This window comes from Nothobranchius furzeri, chromosome 18 (assembly GCF_043380555.1).
Source record: "Nothobranchius furzeri strain GRZ-AD chromosome 18, NfurGRZ-RIMD1, whole genome shotgun sequence".
Taxonomy (NCBI): domain Eukaryota; kingdom Metazoa; phylum Chordata; class Actinopteri; order Cyprinodontiformes; family Nothobranchiidae; genus Nothobranchius; species Nothobranchius furzeri.
In genome coordinates, this window is record NC_091758.1 from 12,635,358 (window position 1) to 12,651,458 (window position 16,101).

The window sequence follows — 16,101 nt, forward strand, 5'->3', positions numbered from 1 at the left end:
CCGGCAGAGCTTTGACCACGTCCCGAGAGCAGTGGGGGACATTGAGTCCGAGTGGGCCTTGTTCCACTCTGCGATTGTCGAGGCGGCTGTTGCTAGCTGTGGTCGTAAGGTGGCCGGTGCCAGTCGTGGTGGCAACCCCCGTACCCGCTGGTGGACACCAGAGGTTCGGGGAGCCGTCAGGCTGAAGAAGGAGGCCTACAGGGCGTGGCTGGTCTGTGGGTCTCCGGAGGCAGCAGACAGGTACCGGATAGCCAAGCGGGGTGCAGCAGTGGCAGTTGCCGAGGCAAAATCTCGGGCGTGGGAGGAGTTTGGTGAGGCCATGGAGAAAGACTATGGATCGGCTCCAAAGAGGTTCTGGCAAACTGTCCGGCGCCTCAGGAGAGGAAGGCAGCAACTCGCTCACACTGTTTACAGTGGGGATGGGGAGCTGCTGACGTCAACTGAGGCTATAGTCGGACGGTGGAAGGAATACTTTGAGGAGCTCCTCAATCCCACCAATGCGCATTCCGAGGAGGAACCAGAGCTGGGAGGCCTGGGGATGGACTGTCCGATCTCGGGGGCAGAAGTTGCTGAGGTAGTCAAACAACTACACAGCGGCGGAGCCCCGGGGGCGGATGAGTAGGGCTGTAGCGAAGCCTCGACGAAGTCGACGGCTCGATTCTAAAAATTTGTCGACGTCAGATCCGGAAGTCGACGCACCGCGCCCACTTGTTGCATCCCCAGGAGTTTGTAAATAGAAGAGAAATCTGCCTGTTTTTCCTCTAGTTCGCCCTCTTCTCCGCCTTCACTAACATCTCCGCCAAATACCGAAGACCCGGAACAACGTCCGTCCACCACTAGATTATTTTCCTGTTTTGCCCGCCCTCGTCTCCCGGCAATGGACAACAACTTCCGGGGTCAGATGCGCTGCTTCGTGTCTATCGCAGATGTAGAAAATCACCGGGAGCGCTTCTCCCTTCATTAAGGAGCTTCTTTCAGACATTAGGAGAGCTGTTTTGGTGGTAGCAGTCTCTCCTCCGTGCTGGTCTGTTTGCTGCTGGGTGTTTTTGGTTTATTTAAACTTGGTAACTTGAACTTAATGTTGGTAAACCTACTGTTAGCATCTTCGCTAACAGCTTCTTGCGTTGGGATAAGCTGTTACATTTTGGTTTAGAGTTAATCTTTTTTGTGGTGTAGATCTCCCTTTTATTACATTTAGAGTGTTGTGGGTTTTCGGTTTAGTGTAAAATATCACCTGAGTTTGGTTTAACCCGTAAGACCACTCGCCTCACGCACATAAGTGACCAAAACAAAGCAGCATGGAGACACTCCATCTTCTACCACCTCTCAGGCAGCAGCCTGCACTCCCAAGTTCTACACGTCACCAGAACATAACCAACCAACACAATAAACGCAGTGTTATACAAAATGGAAGGCCTGTAGTGTTTATTCTCTTACAGTAAGAATTTATCAATTTTTTTGAGGAATTTATTTGAGATTTTCTGGTTTTTGTTAATTGTGCAATAGAAAAATAATCATTAGATTAATTTTCTAAATAGTCATTAGAATAGTCGACTATTCGATAAAATAATCGTCAGAATAATCGTTTTAAAAATAATCGTTTACCCCCAGCCCTACGGATGAGGTTCGTCCTGGGTATCTCAAGGCTATGGATGTTGTAGGGCTGTCATGGTTGACACGTCTCTACAACATTGCGTGGTCATCGGGGGCAGTTCCTAGGGAGTGGCAGACCGGGGTGGTGGTCCCCATCTTTAAGAAGGGTGACCTGAGGGAGTGTTCCAACTATAGGGGGATCACACTCCTCAGCCTCCCTGGAAAGGTCTACTCCAAGGTACTGGAGAGGAGGGTCCGATCGATAGTTGAATCTCAGATAGAGGAGGAGCAATGTGGTTTTCGTCCTGGCCGTGGAACTGTGGACCAGCTCTATACCCTTGCAAGGGTGATGGAGGGGGCATGGGAGTTTGCCCAATCAATCCACATGTGCTTTGTGGATTTGGAGAAGGCTTATGACCGTGTCCCCAGGGGCACCCTGTGGGGGACGCTCCAGGAGTATGGGGTGGGTGGATTTTTGTTAAGGGCCATTCAGTCCCTTTACCAGAGGAGCATGAGTTTGGTCCGCATAGCCGGTAGTAAGTCGGACCTGTTCACAGTGAGGGTTGGACTCCGCCAGGGCTGCCCTTTGTCACCGGTTCTGTTCATCACTTTTATGGACAGAATTTCTAGACGCAGCCGTGGTGTGGAGTGTGTCGAGTTTGGTGGCAGGAGAATCTCGTCTCTGCTTTTTGCGGATGATGTGGTCCTCCTAGCTTCATCCAGCTCAGACCTTCAGCTCTTGCTGTGTAGGTTCGCGGCCGAATGTGAAGCGGCTGGGATGAGGATCAGCACCTCCAAATCTGAGACCATGGTTCTCGACCGGAAAAGGGTGGCTTGCCACCTCCGGGTCGGGGGAGAGGTCCTACCTCAAGTGGAGGAGTTTAAGTATCTCGGGGTCTTGTTCACGAGTGAGGGTAGGAGGGATCGGGAGATCGACAGGCGGATTGGTTCGGCGTCTGCAGTGATGCGGACGCTGAGCCGATCTGTCGTGGGGAAGAGGGAGCTGAGCCAGAAAGCCAGGCTCTCGATTTACTGGTCGATCTACGTCCCAATCCTCACCTATGGTCATGAGTTTTGGGTAATGACCGAAAGAACGAGATCGCGGATACAAGCGGCCGAAATGAGTTTCCTCCGTAGGGTGGCCGGGCTCAGCCTTAGAGATAGGGTGAGGAGCTCGGACATTCGGGAGGGACTCGGAGTAGAACCGCTGCTCCTCCGGATCGAAAGGAGCCAGTTGAGGTGGTTTGGACATCTGGTCAGGATGCCTCCTGGACGCCTCCCCGGGGAGGTGTTTCGGGCATGTCCTGCCGGCAGAAGGCCCCCGGGTCGACCCAGGACACGTTGGAGAGGTTACATCTCCAATCTGGTCCGGGAACGCCTTGGGGTCCTGCCGGAGGAGCTGGTGGACAAGGCCGGGGAGAGGACGGCCTGGAGCTCCCTAGTTGGGATGCTGCCCCCGCGACCCGGACCCGGATAAGCGGAGGAAGACGACGACTTTAAAATAAAAAACAGCTTGTAACCGAAGAAAAAGCCTAAACTGTTTTGACTTCATCACAGATTTTATGTGAGGTTTAAAAGTGAGGGAGTCATCTATCAAGATAGCAAGGTAGGCTTCTTGTGTTCATGAACCACCAAAATTACATTCTCTTCAAGAGTGTTCACTACTGGAATAGTTTCTGGCACTTTCTTATTGGAAAACAACCTTAGTTAAAGTTAAAGTCCCACTAGTTTTCACACAGGTGTGTGAAATTTGTTCTCCATATTTGACCCATCCCCTGGGGAAGCAGTGAGCTGCAGACACAGCTGCGCTCGGGAACTATTTGGTGGTTTAAACCCTCAATCCAACACATTTATGCCGAGTTTCAAGCAGGGAGGTTTTGGTATGACCCGATCGTGGATTTGAACCCCGCCCGTCCGGTCCCAGAGCGGACACTCACACCACTAGGCCACTGAGTTGGTTAGCTTGGTTAGTTGCCTGCATTGTGGACTAGTTTTACCTGAAGAAGTGAATTTTGGACAACACCATCTGCAGGGTTTCACTGGCCTGAGGAGTGATGTTTCAAAACAGCAAACAACCATCATCAGCATAGAAATGCATATTAGCACGAGAAACATTGCAACTGAATGTATCCTGACAATCCAAGGCTCTGTAGTCCAGCTTTTAAGACCACATGTTCAACAGTGTCTAAAGCTTCTGACAGGTTCATGAAAAGGGCTGTCTCTCATCAAGTGATGCAATAAAGTCATTGACAACCTTCTAGTAGGTGTGATAGTACTGTTGTTCTTTTCTAAAGCCTGGGTGAAATTCGGAGAGGATGTCATTTGAGTGCAGATGCTCTTTCAGCTGGTTACAAACAAGAGTCCAGAAGTTTGGATAACACACATACATTTGATATCGGCCTATAATGAGTCAGAACTGCTGGATCACCTCCTTCTATTATGCTGATTTCCAAACTACTGGAATTTCTTTGGTGTAAGTTGGAAGATGGCTCTGCCATAAAATTTGCTGCCATCTTAAAAAAAAAAAGGTTTAGTCAAATCTGGTCCAAAGTTTTTAAACTGGTTTACACTTCATGAACAGTCAAAGGTGCAAAGTGCAAATGGTCTCCAGAAAACGGCCAAGTTTGTCAAGAGAGCTCCTGCAGAATCAAACAAGGAACCTCCTGATAGAAACAACAAATATAGGAAGGGTCAGAGTTCTTATTCACAGAAAGAGACATCATCACTTTGAGGATCATTGAGGTTTTCAGTGAGGACAGTCAAAAATATTCTGATTTGGCCCTTCAATAAGGGAAGTGTACTTATTTCAAGAATGTTTGAAAACAAACCGGTCAGTGGACAAATCTGTTCTTGCCCTACGTTACGCTCATGTACAGCGTCTACCAACCCTACACTTCCGATCCGTGGGCGCACACTTTACTAGTCAAATCCAGAATTTTAAGTTTCTGCTCTGAGTCATTTAGCCCTCCCCTTGCTCTAACACATTTGTGTCAATCTGTCCAGTCTTTGTGTCCAGATTTAAGGTTCTGGTTGAAGGACATGATAACAGTGACCGCGGAAAAGTATTAGACCAGAAAGAGAAGCTCAATGATCCACAAGGAGACACAAAAACCTCACCTTGCCAAGATGAGGAGAAAGATGGTGAAGGAAATGTGGAGCCATTCCTGGATGAAGATGGAGACCTTGATGTCCCACACCGGTAAGAAAAAAACAAACTCACTTATTTCAGAATGTGTGTTTTATCTAGGAGATTTGGTCTGCACCTCAACTCTGCAAAGGCACCTTTCCACAGAGGGAAGGGTATTTATTAAAATGAGTTTAATGCATAATATTTCCAACCTAAAACACAAAAGCTGTAGATGTAAACGGCAGATTTGCCTCCCAATGCATGAGCCGAACTCCATAAACTGATTAGCTTCCCCTGAAAATCTCTGTTGTGATTCTATCGGCTGCGATGCCCTCCAGCTTTGCCCAACAATTCAGAATTTTAATTCACACAAACATTCACTCAGTCACGTTTAATACTAATTATTATGCAGGAGAGCGTTCCCAGTCTGACAGCTGAAACTGCTGCTAACCATCAATCAGTCAAGTTTATTTGTATAGCACTTTCCACAACCATGGAGGGTGACCATGGTGCTTTACAGGACATAACAATAAAAGATATTACATAAAACCAGTGCAAACTAAAACTCATAAAACAATAGCATACAAGTTAATACAACATATAGAGTGACATGTCTAAGCTAAAGAGAAAGCTAAAAAAGAGATTAAGAGAGCCCACAGAGGATAGGTACTGATGGAAAACGTAGGTTTAAAGCTTGTGCTTGAACAATGACGACTCAGAGGTCAAATGCAGGTCATCTGGGAGTTTGTTCCAGACTTCTGGAGCCGTGACTGAAAAAGAGCGGTCACCCCAGTGCTTGTATCTAGAGCCCCCGTTGACTAGTGGGCCGTGTTAGCCGACGTATGGACAAGGAGTCAGAGAGATGGGCAGGACCGAGGACTCGTGAACGTTATGATTTAGCATTGCATTCTGTAAAACACAGGAAGCCAGTGCAGTGCTAAGAGAATGGGAGTAATATGGCTAGGGTTGGGCATCGAGCATCGATTGGAACCGGTTCCAACTGTTAGTTTTTCCCGGAATCGTTCAAAGTTTTTTATTTCGATTCCTAGAATGCAGACGGAAGAGGAATCCGCGGCTGATCTCCGTGAAAAATAAACATGATCTGCAAATTGTGATCAACGCTTTTCAGAGCTGATCACACCAGCTGTCTGTGTAGAAATTAAAACAGACGTGTGTTGATAGGGAAATAGCTGGCGAGCCATGTTTACGCATGCGCCGTGAGAGGTTCTGGTTCTGTTTGGTTCTCGCACGAGAGGAACATCAGCTCAGGTTGTGTACTTATTTTTTGCACAGGCATTTGTTTACTTTGAAGTAAAGTTGAAGTGCTGAAGTTTTGAACACTAATTTTGAATAAAACTTGAAGAATAACTGGCAAATGCTTGCTCATTTTAAGAGGTATTTCATATTTTATAACATGCTATTTGATATAATGGTCTACAATCACAAAAGGGTCATTTATTAGAGTATTCGATTAATCGATAAAAGATTCGATAGAGTACTCGATTACAAAAATATTCGATAGCTGCAGCCCTAGTCTGGATATTCGTCATTTTGGTGTCGGGATTTCTGCTGTTTGGCCTGAGTGGTTACCTGGCTTACTGGAAAATTAATGAGCTGTCGAGGAATATTGGCTCAATCCCAAAGCTCAGGGATGGATTACACCGCGCTGTGAACGCACAAACTCATATACCGTAAATCCTCTAATACAGGCCCGGGCCTGTATTTGACCCAGGCTCATCAAGCTCCAGGCCTTTATTGGAAGGAGGACCAGAATTAGAGGCAGGCCTCTATTTCTATTTGAGCAAAATGAACTAATGGTTCGCTGGAGTTTTTGACAATTAAAATTGCGCCCACATTTTCAAAGTTAAACACATTTCTTTTAACAATGGTAGTTTCTGCTTCAGCCCCCCCCCCCCCCCCCCCCATCCCCGCGCAGCGGCCGCAAACTCACTGATGCGCCTGCAGCCTCTCGGAGTTCCTGCTGCTCTAAACATTAAAATAATTATTTCATTTTCTGTTCCTCACTTCTGATTACCTTCAATGGTGTCTGTTTGTTGCAACCAGCAGGTACAAAACTAACTTGTTTTTATTTGACTATTTTTCTGTCCTGCCTGTTTATTATCTTCCTGCATCTCCTCTCAATCCTAAAGAAAAACTGCTACCTGGGTTCATATAAATTCACCTTATGAGTTACCTTTGAACTGCAGTTCTAAAAGATCTACCGACCGCAAAAACAGCGGAGTGCGTGCCGGCCACATCAGTTAGGTGCGTCACCGAGGACAAAACAGGTGATGCGCCCCGATCCACAGCAGCGAAACGCATCAGGGACAAATAAAAGAATAAAAGACAGAAAACATAAAAGGAAATGAGCCGACATGAACGATCGCGTGTTAAAGTAGTTTTTGAGGTGGCAACACCTGATTTGATAATGTTACTGTGGCCGTGCTCAGGACGCAGATGTCTGGAGCGCGTCAACAATCAGAGCTTTGCATGCACAAGCTGGTTAAGGTTAGGATGGGTCTGAGGGGAGGTTAAATTGCAAGAGGGTAAATGTCACAATTTGGTTGAATGTCCGTTTTACGGCGGGTGTCGGTACCGACGCTCTGGCACAGCGCGTTGCCTCCCGACGCGCAGGAGCTTGTCACCTGCTGACAGCAGGCTGCTGTCTTTTCCGTGGACTGCATCTTGCCGGTCATTATCACGTGACAGCAACTAGTCGATGACAGGCATAAAAAGTCACTATAGAGCGGTGAAGTCGACTAGTGACTAGTTCATACAACCCCTACTACTGCTCCCCAGAGTGTTCGGCAGCATAATCAGCACGTTCTCTTTGAACTTGATATCAAATTTTCGCCTCCTCTTCGTCTCCGCACGGTTAAAGTTACCCTCGTGGTCTATCACTGGCAAATCAAAAGTGAGACGGATGACACAACCGCCCCCCATACTTGCTTGTTACCACATTCCACCCGGCCACAATAAAAAACCGGCCATTATTCACCTCCGCCGACATCGGCCAAAATATGATACCCGGCAGTTAATTAAATACAGGCTAATATTAGAGGATTTACGGTAAATGTCGAGATGAGTCGTAAGCTTGGAACTTTGGCTGAGATTCAGACTCTGGCACAGAAGGTGGATTTGATCAAGGAGAAAGTTGACGGATCAGCACGGACTGGGATAGATTAATTACGCCATTATTGGATTTAGGGAGGTTGAGGACCAACATAACTTTAAGAAAGAGAGGAAATTATCTCTGTCTGGCCCCAAAACAAGTTCTTATCTGAATCTGGTGCCCTTGAGCCTGTGAGGCTGAAGTGATTACTCCCCCTCAGAAGACATGTGGAATGCTGCCGTCGCCATGGCAACTATGTCTCCCTATCCCAGCTTGGGCGGGACTGCGAGCTGTGAAGGCCGTTGAATCGTTTCCAGGAGTCACTGTGCTTTCTTACCCAACTACCTCCTTCCCCTGTCCAAACGAAGGCAACGAGCGCTGCTTGCCTGCATGCACTGATGTTTGGAGAGTCCCCAACCCTACCTCCCCACCTAGTGGACTCTTATGTTGTGTAATGTCTGAAGTCTGTTGCATTTCTGTCTGAGGTGTTTTCTTGCAGAGCAAAGCTGCCCTCCCTGTGGAGGGTATCTCTGAAGTGCCCTTTTTTCCTCCACCTGACTCAATCCTCATGTAAACCCTCTGATCTCTATTAAGGCAGCGCGACTCGGGTTGTGAATGACCACAGTCACCAATTCTTGTCATGTGTCTATGCCTATGTATGTCTGATCTCAGAATTGTGTGTACTGAAACCCAAATTTCCCTCTGGGATTAATAAAGTATCTTTGAATTGAATTGAATTTCTGTTGAGAGTTTTAATGTTTAAAATCTGTTAGATTGTTACCGACAGCAGCTACGTTTAAGTTTCACTTTCTGTTCTGACTGAATGCTGCTGCAGCATGGAGGTGTAGTTCTCAGTCATCCTGGGCATGATCATCCTGAGAGTTTTAGCTGAAAACAGCTGGACGTTTCTGGATATGTTGGAGACATTTAGCCTCTCATCCCAGAGGCTTCTTCCACACTTTGGTTGTGGTCAGAAACAAACAAATATTTCAACTTTCTGGGATTGCGTCGCTGGGTCGCGTGTGCTGCTGAAATCTTACTTCTGATTTTACTATATAAACATAATAACTTCTCCTTCATGTTTGCTCGGAGATGTACGGAGCATAATGTCCGCTCATTGGTCAGTGAATGAAACCTCCGTTGATTGGTCCTCGTCCGAGCGATAGCGATGAAAAGTAGAAAATATTTCAACTTTCTGGGATCGCGCTGCTTGGTCGCCTGTGCACGACACGTGCACGAGCGCAAAATTTCACATGCACGTTTTTCGCGTTTCGCTTAGTAGGAGGGAGACCCATGGTTATCGCTTTGTCGTGCATGTCTCATTGAAAATGAATGGAGGAGAGGCGATGTCGCCTCCCGTGTGTCGAGCCCTTAAGAATGATAAGCGTGCCCTGGTGGTGATACGTGGATAGCGCGTTCTTAATGCAGCTCAGTCATCCCACAGCAAATTTCAGACTTAATATGAGCGACGAGGCTATTTTTAATACATTCACAATGTGAGCACTTTTCTGATCCATGTTTCTCCTGTAAACCTTTTGTTTTTGACAAGAAATTTGATAAAATAATGATTAAATATTTATGTTTTTGACACGTTTTTTAAAAACATATTAAAGACTAATCTTTAGTGAGTATTTTAATATTTTTTTCTGCCTGCTTGAATTTTTCTGATGGTTTAAAAAAATCAGGAATGTGACTCAAAATTACAAAAATTTAAAAGATTTATTATATTTTTCAACAAAACTGTCATTATTTTTATTTATCTGCCCATAAACCATCATTTTGTATAGCAAATAAGAAACATGTTAATAGTCCAAATTTATCAAAAAACCTTGTTATTCATATGCACCTTCTCATAACAGTCATTCAAATCTCAGCTGGCATGTTCTTTTTGGCACACCTGTTAAAGTGAGCCCCACCAAAAAAAAAAAAATGTCACCAGCCGTGACTACCCAGGAAGATCTATTGTTGAAATATGGGGATCATCTTTTAGATTATATCTGTGTGTGTGTGTGTGTGTGTGGGGGGGGGGGGGGGGGGGTAGCTTTTGTAAATGACTTGTTTTTTTCCTTAGTGGAGCTAACACGGTTAGCGGTGTTGCTGCAATCATGCTAACGGACAGTGGCGGCTCCAGAAATGTTTTTCTGCAGGTGCTATGAAGGAGCTAGTCTCTTTATTGAGGGTGCTATGAAGGAAGTAGTCATGCGTACCTATTGTTCTCTAAAACACCTTCAACACTAGCAGATACACATGCGTGCACAACACCTCAACAACACCTGAAACAATCAACCCTTGATCGCCGCAGCAAAGATTGATGATTCTCTTCATCCAGATCCGTAGGTTTTTGTGGGTCTGAGATCACTTCCAAAGATTCATTCGTTTCTGACTGAACCTGTGGAAATGTGGGCAACAAAAACCAATCCATTTTACCACTAGCTCTACCTTTCACTCGTTCGCAGGTGGAACATGAGGTCAAAGGTTAACATCAATTTCCTGTTTTGGTTTAAGTTTTTACTATCTATATGATAATTTACTGATTATTTTTGTTTTGTACGTTAAATATTATCGCATCCACACGTTAAATAAAAATTAAATTCTAAAAAAAATCAAATATTTACTTGGGGGTGCTATGACAAATCCAGGGTTAGCTATAGCGCCCCCTGGCGCCGCCACTGCTAATGGGACTCTGGAGTCCAGAAGAACCACCGGTGTGGTTCCAGACGGATTTATAGGGAGCCTAAGTCACGCCCATCTACTTCCGGACCACGGGTCCCCGCCAGAAGAATGAAAAAATGAACGCAAGTCAATGGAGCTAAAAATGTTATTTTCTAATTCCGCATGTTTTGTGCCATAGATTTCACATATGATGTCCGTGAATTTGAAATACACATTTTAATACCAAGAATGTGCTTATTTTCACACAGGGGTAACTTTATTTTAGATTTTGTTTGAAAATAAGTCCAAAACCAAAAAAAAAAAAAAAAAAAAGTTCAGCAAACTTCTAATTCTTCCCACTTTCTTGAGGAAAGAACCACCATAAATCTGGTCATGTGGTATGTAGCAGCTACTTTGGGGAGAGGAGATAATGTGGTGACGTCACATATGCAACGTGCCGATTTCTACTTTGTAGTCATGCTAATTACGAACTTTTACAAGCTGATAAATCTCAAAGTACCTGACAGGTGTGGTCGAAACACCCATCAATCGTTTTCATTTAAATTGCAGTACAACATATGTGTGATCCAGGGCGTGCGGCAAAGCGGATTAGAAAACAGCGTTTTAGCCCCGTTGACTGCATTCATGTTTTCGTTCTTCTGGGGACCCGTGAGCTGACCGGACAGAGAGGAGACTAAAGGCCCCCTATAGATGTAGGTTATTACTGTATTTTAGATCAGACCTGTGTTATTTACAAATGCGTGTAGGACACGGACATGTGGCCCAGACCTTTTGCTGCAGCTGTAAACGCAATTTTCCGATTGTAATTAAGAACACAAAAGTAAACAAAATACAGTTATTCAGAACACTAGCAACAGCAGCTAGCTTGTTTTACGTGTTGGAGTGACGTGTGCAGAACACAGTCCTTCGCTGTCTGGAGGAGAGGATTTGGATTTTCTGTAATGATTTATGACAAAAGTCCTTAACAATATGAACTCAGTTCATATTTATATAGATGTTAAAGTGTAGTTATACTGAATTTCTACTACTTTAATGCCGAGTCTGGCCAATACCTTTAAAGCCACAAATGACTTCATTAGTGCACTGATATCTATTACAGGGTTTCTCCCAGAAAACTTGCAAAACCCGGCGATACAGAAGCTCAGGCGTGAGAGCGTTGAGTAGGGGATGCATGGATCGTTCAGCTTCTGTGCATCGTCCGTGAAAGTGCGGAGGGGGGGATGCTTAGCCTGGGGAAACCCTGTATTAAAATATGGAACTGATATTATTGATTGATCTGTGTCGTTTTTTAATAATTTATTGTTAATTCGACAGATTTTTATGAAAGGAAGGTCCTAATGTTTATTTAATTACCATGGACCTAAAATCTAAAGCCGCTTACGGGTCTGAAAACTGCCCAAGTGACTTTCCACGCAAACTTTGTGATTCATAAAGAAATACGTGATGAAAAATGTGGTGACTTTAAGCAAACTTTGGGCAGGGTGTAAGAACGTTTACCTAGCAGCACAGACTTGTAGACGGTTCAGGGAGCTTCTGCTCAGACACGTGAAAAGAGAGTTGCAGTAGTCTAAGCGTGAGGAGATGAAGGTGTGGAGAACTGTCTCAAGTTCAGAGCGGGACAGAATGGGACTCAGCTTAGCAACGTTCCTGATATGGAACAAGGAAGAGCGAACAAGAGAACTGACATGAGAATCCAGGGTGAGAGCTGGGTCAAAGATGCAGTTCCATATGGATCATGTTCAACTGTTGTACATTGAAAGCTAATCACTAAGAAGCTTGTGTTATGTCGTTCCAGACCACGGGAAAACTCTGCGGTTGGAGGTCGAGATTTGGTCTGTCCTGTCATTCTGAAACAGTCGAGTCCTGTGATAGAGCTAGAGGAGTGTGAGGAGGAGGAAGAGGATCGTTGTTCCGAAGGCGTTTTAAGGATCGGTAAGAGTCTCAGTTTAGTTGCTTCACTAATTTTATAAAACTGTTGTTTTTTGGGACAAGTACTACTCACCAGTCTGTTTGCTGTGTTTCTGTATTTGGTAGTCAGACCCCTGAAATCAGCAGACTACATTGTTTTCATGTAATTAGGGTTTGAGCTAATGTCCTGAAGTTGTGTTAAATGCATAGCATTTCCCCATACAGCCAGCGAAATAAAGTACAACAAATATACAGTTGTGCCAACAAGTTTACACACACCTGGAGGAGTTTTTGGGCCATTTCTCAAAGAATATGAATGAAAACACAAAACTCATGGTCAGTGATGTTGGGAAGCCATTTATTGTGAAACAAATGTGTGAACTCATTTCAAATCACCAGCCTGTTTCGGTTTAGGAGTTGTTTTCAATGCTCAGAAAATGTTTTGTCTCACTCCCGTTTCTTCTTGTTGCACATTGAAGCTCCACTTGGAACCTTGTTAATATCCAACCATGCAGATTAGGATCCTTTGCCGTTTTTGAAGTGGTCTTAAACTTTAGATCGGGACTGTATATGTGGTGATAAGAGCAGAGAGATGTGGACCTGAACACATGCTTATCTGTCCACAGAGCACACTATGGCTACAACCTTGGAGGATGTTGGCAAACAAGTAAGTACAAATAAATCAAATGAACTTGGGGACAGCGCTTTTAGGAACATTCTGCATTTGTAAAACATTTAATTCAGCAGGAGAAGCACCAATACTCACTACAATGGCTGTTAAACATGGAATAAATTATAAATAGAAATCTGTAAACTACATCTCTTTCTAAATGCATCAAAATGCAATTCTGTCACATATTAGTTTACTTGTACTTGTTATTTTAATGTAAAAACACAGACAAAGATTTTCAATTATCCTACTTTTGCCTAAAAATATAAAATAAATCATCAGATGTCACATGGATTCTTACATATTGGGTCAAAATCTTTCTCTGCGTCGTCGCTGATTTAGAAGGAAAACATGTCTTATTTTATTCATTGATGATTTGGGGGAATCGAAACACAATTCTTTGAGTACATTTGATTTAGCACTAACATGTGGTTCTGATTGTCTAAGGTTTGGAGGGGGGCGCTCCTCCTGGCCGATTTCATCCTGTCTAAGCCAGAATTATTCAGAGGGTCTACGGTCCTGGAGCTGGGAGCAGGAACAGGCCTAACCAGCATCATCATGGCCACCACAGCCACTAGGGTCTACTGCACAGGTACGATGCCATCAAGCACATATCCTTCACCCTATAAAAGTCATCTCCCAGTCCTTTACTAAAAGCAACCAGTCCGCTTACGATCTGATCTGGTCCGATGTCAGTACCAGATTGGCTCGGGGCCCTGCGCCTGCTGATGATGTCACATTCAGGCAAATCCACGTGGCTTTCACACTTAAGTTTTGGAAAGACATCAGCTGTTTTATTAATAAATTATTGTTTGTTAACACCTAAATGTGTTCTTTATTATTATAATTTGTTAATAAAACACCATATTATCTTTGTTTTGTAAAGAATGTGAAACTACATAAAACCAACATCAGACTGCCAAAAACACAACAGTTCTTATATGTGAAGCCACATCTGTTTGTATTAATGTGTAATTCATCTGTATATTTCCTTAGTTGTTATGTAAATACATTCATTCATTCATGCAAATTGTTGCTTGGTGTCTTTTCAATAAAGTTCTTTTATTTTATTTTGCCCTATTTCATCAAAATCAAGAGCTTTTGAGGGTCACCGTTTATCAGTTGATGTCTTTGCTTTTATTTTACATTTCCTTTGGAAATTCAAACATATTTTCTCCGAAAAGTGTTGATTTTTGGACTACAGGACTACAACCGCTAAGACAACAACCGTAAATTCCTTCTGACCAATCAAAATCTTCATTGTCAACATGCTAACGTAACTTTTACGGGCGTGGTATTGTAACGTTCAGCCATTCATCTATGGTGGCGTCATTTGCAGACGCAGGACCCCGAGCCGATCTGACTGCCTGAGCAGATCTTGGTACTGACACCGGTCTGGTCTGGATTTGAACAATCTGTTTCCAGTATATTCAATACATTCACAATAAAATCAGACTCACTATATTAAAAACAATTGTGAGTCAAATTGTCACAAGCTGAACAGCCCAGTATGAAGATGCATTGAAGCGAGAAGACAAGTGGTAAATAAGTAAAGTTTATTTATACAGCACTTATCACAGAAAGAAAAACCACAAAGCGCTTCACAAAGAACAACAAAATAAATAAATAAATCATAGTCATAAAATGATTATTCAAAGAAAACAACACACCACAATATTAAATAAAAATAAAATATAATAAAGATCAGAAAACACATTTTTTTTAGTTTTAAAAAAAGGGTTAAGTTTATTAACTGATTATCAACTGTTAAATGTATAAAATGATCACAAATTAAACTACAAAACTATCATAAAACAAATGTAAGATAATTAAAAAGTTAACTGTACAGAAAAAATAAATAAACACAAATAATTTATGTAACTGTAGTTTTAAATAAAAAGGGTCATCAGCTGCTTTTAAAAAGGTGACCAGACAGTCAATACTACATAAGGATAAATGAAGTTCACGCAGGCTTGGTAAACTGTAGGAGTGAGCAGAAGCGCTCGTCGAAAATTCTCACCTGATGTGAACAGAGGAGCAGCGGGCAGCGCACGAATTTTGTGAGCGATCCACTTTACAGCGTTTCGCAGCTGGTGTGACCCTGGCATTAGGCTTTTACAATTGAATAATATAGGGAAGGGATTAACCATGTAGAGCCCTGAAAGTTCTAGTCAGGATTCTAAAATGAACTCTAAAGTTAATGGGTAACCAGTGTAGAGGCATCAGAATAGGAGTGATGTGTGCTCTTCTGTTTGCTCAAGTTAAGAGCCTTGCTGCTGAGTTCTGGACCAACTGAAGGTGGTCAATGGCTTAAAAAACGGATAAACATTTCAAGTTCATGTTTTGACACCAACCTTCACAGTTTCGAGATATTTCTCAAACGATAACAGTTTCGGACCAGCGTTTTTGAGTGGCCTTCAAGAGACATTGATTGGTCAAAAACACCCAAATTCCTTAAGTTTGACTTGATGGCTTTTCAGAGTTTAACTCAAGGAAGTTATCTTCTAGCCAGTTAGTGATAGCTGATAGACACTATAGTATTTTAAAAAGTTTATAGAACTCATACTCTTTAAAGGAGAAGTACAGCTGAATATCATCTGCATATAGATGATAAGAGACATTATGAAAATAATAAATTATCTGTCCAAGAGGGTGTATGTACAGTAGAAACAACAGTGGACCCAAAACAGAGCCTTGGGGTACCCCACAGAATAGATCGGTAGAATCTGACATGATTTGGTTTTTACTGACACTGTAACTTCTGTTAGAAAGGTACAATATAAACCAGTCTAGAACAGTTCCAGAGATCCCCACCAAGTCGGTTTATTGAGGTGCTGTGACCAACAGTGGCCATGTGGTGTTAGAGACGGATTCAGGGAATTTTGCATGTGCAATAAACAAATGGTGCGTGTTCTCAGACATAACCTCTCTTCTGTGTCTCAATCTGCCATTCCCAGTAGGGATGGGTTACAGAGCCTTATGGTGCATTTGATTTGTCCTCAGAACTCTGAAATCCAG

At 43.4% G+C, this 16,101-nt stretch overlaps 1 protein-coding gene across 4 annotated transcripts in view; it reads left to right on the forward strand.

Annotated features, from left to right (window-relative positions):
- Nucleotides 1-16,101, forward strand: part of mettl22 (methyltransferase 22, Kin17 lysine) — a 46,899-nt gene that overhangs the window by 18,439 nt on the left and 12,359 nt on the right. For all 4 annotated transcript variants that reach the window (XM_054742210.2, XM_054742211.2, XM_070546967.1 and 1 more), the window contains 4 exons: nucleotides 4,597-4,792; nucleotides 12,301-12,437; nucleotides 13,040-13,080; nucleotides 13,531-13,675. In XM_054742210.2, coding sequence (XP_054598185.1) covers nucleotides 4,597-4,792; nucleotides 12,301-12,437; nucleotides 13,040-13,080; nucleotides 13,531-13,675 — 519 coding nt within the window. The remainder of the gene's footprint in view (nucleotides 1-4,596; nucleotides 4,793-12,300; nucleotides 12,438-13,039; nucleotides 13,081-13,530; nucleotides 13,676-16,101) is intronic.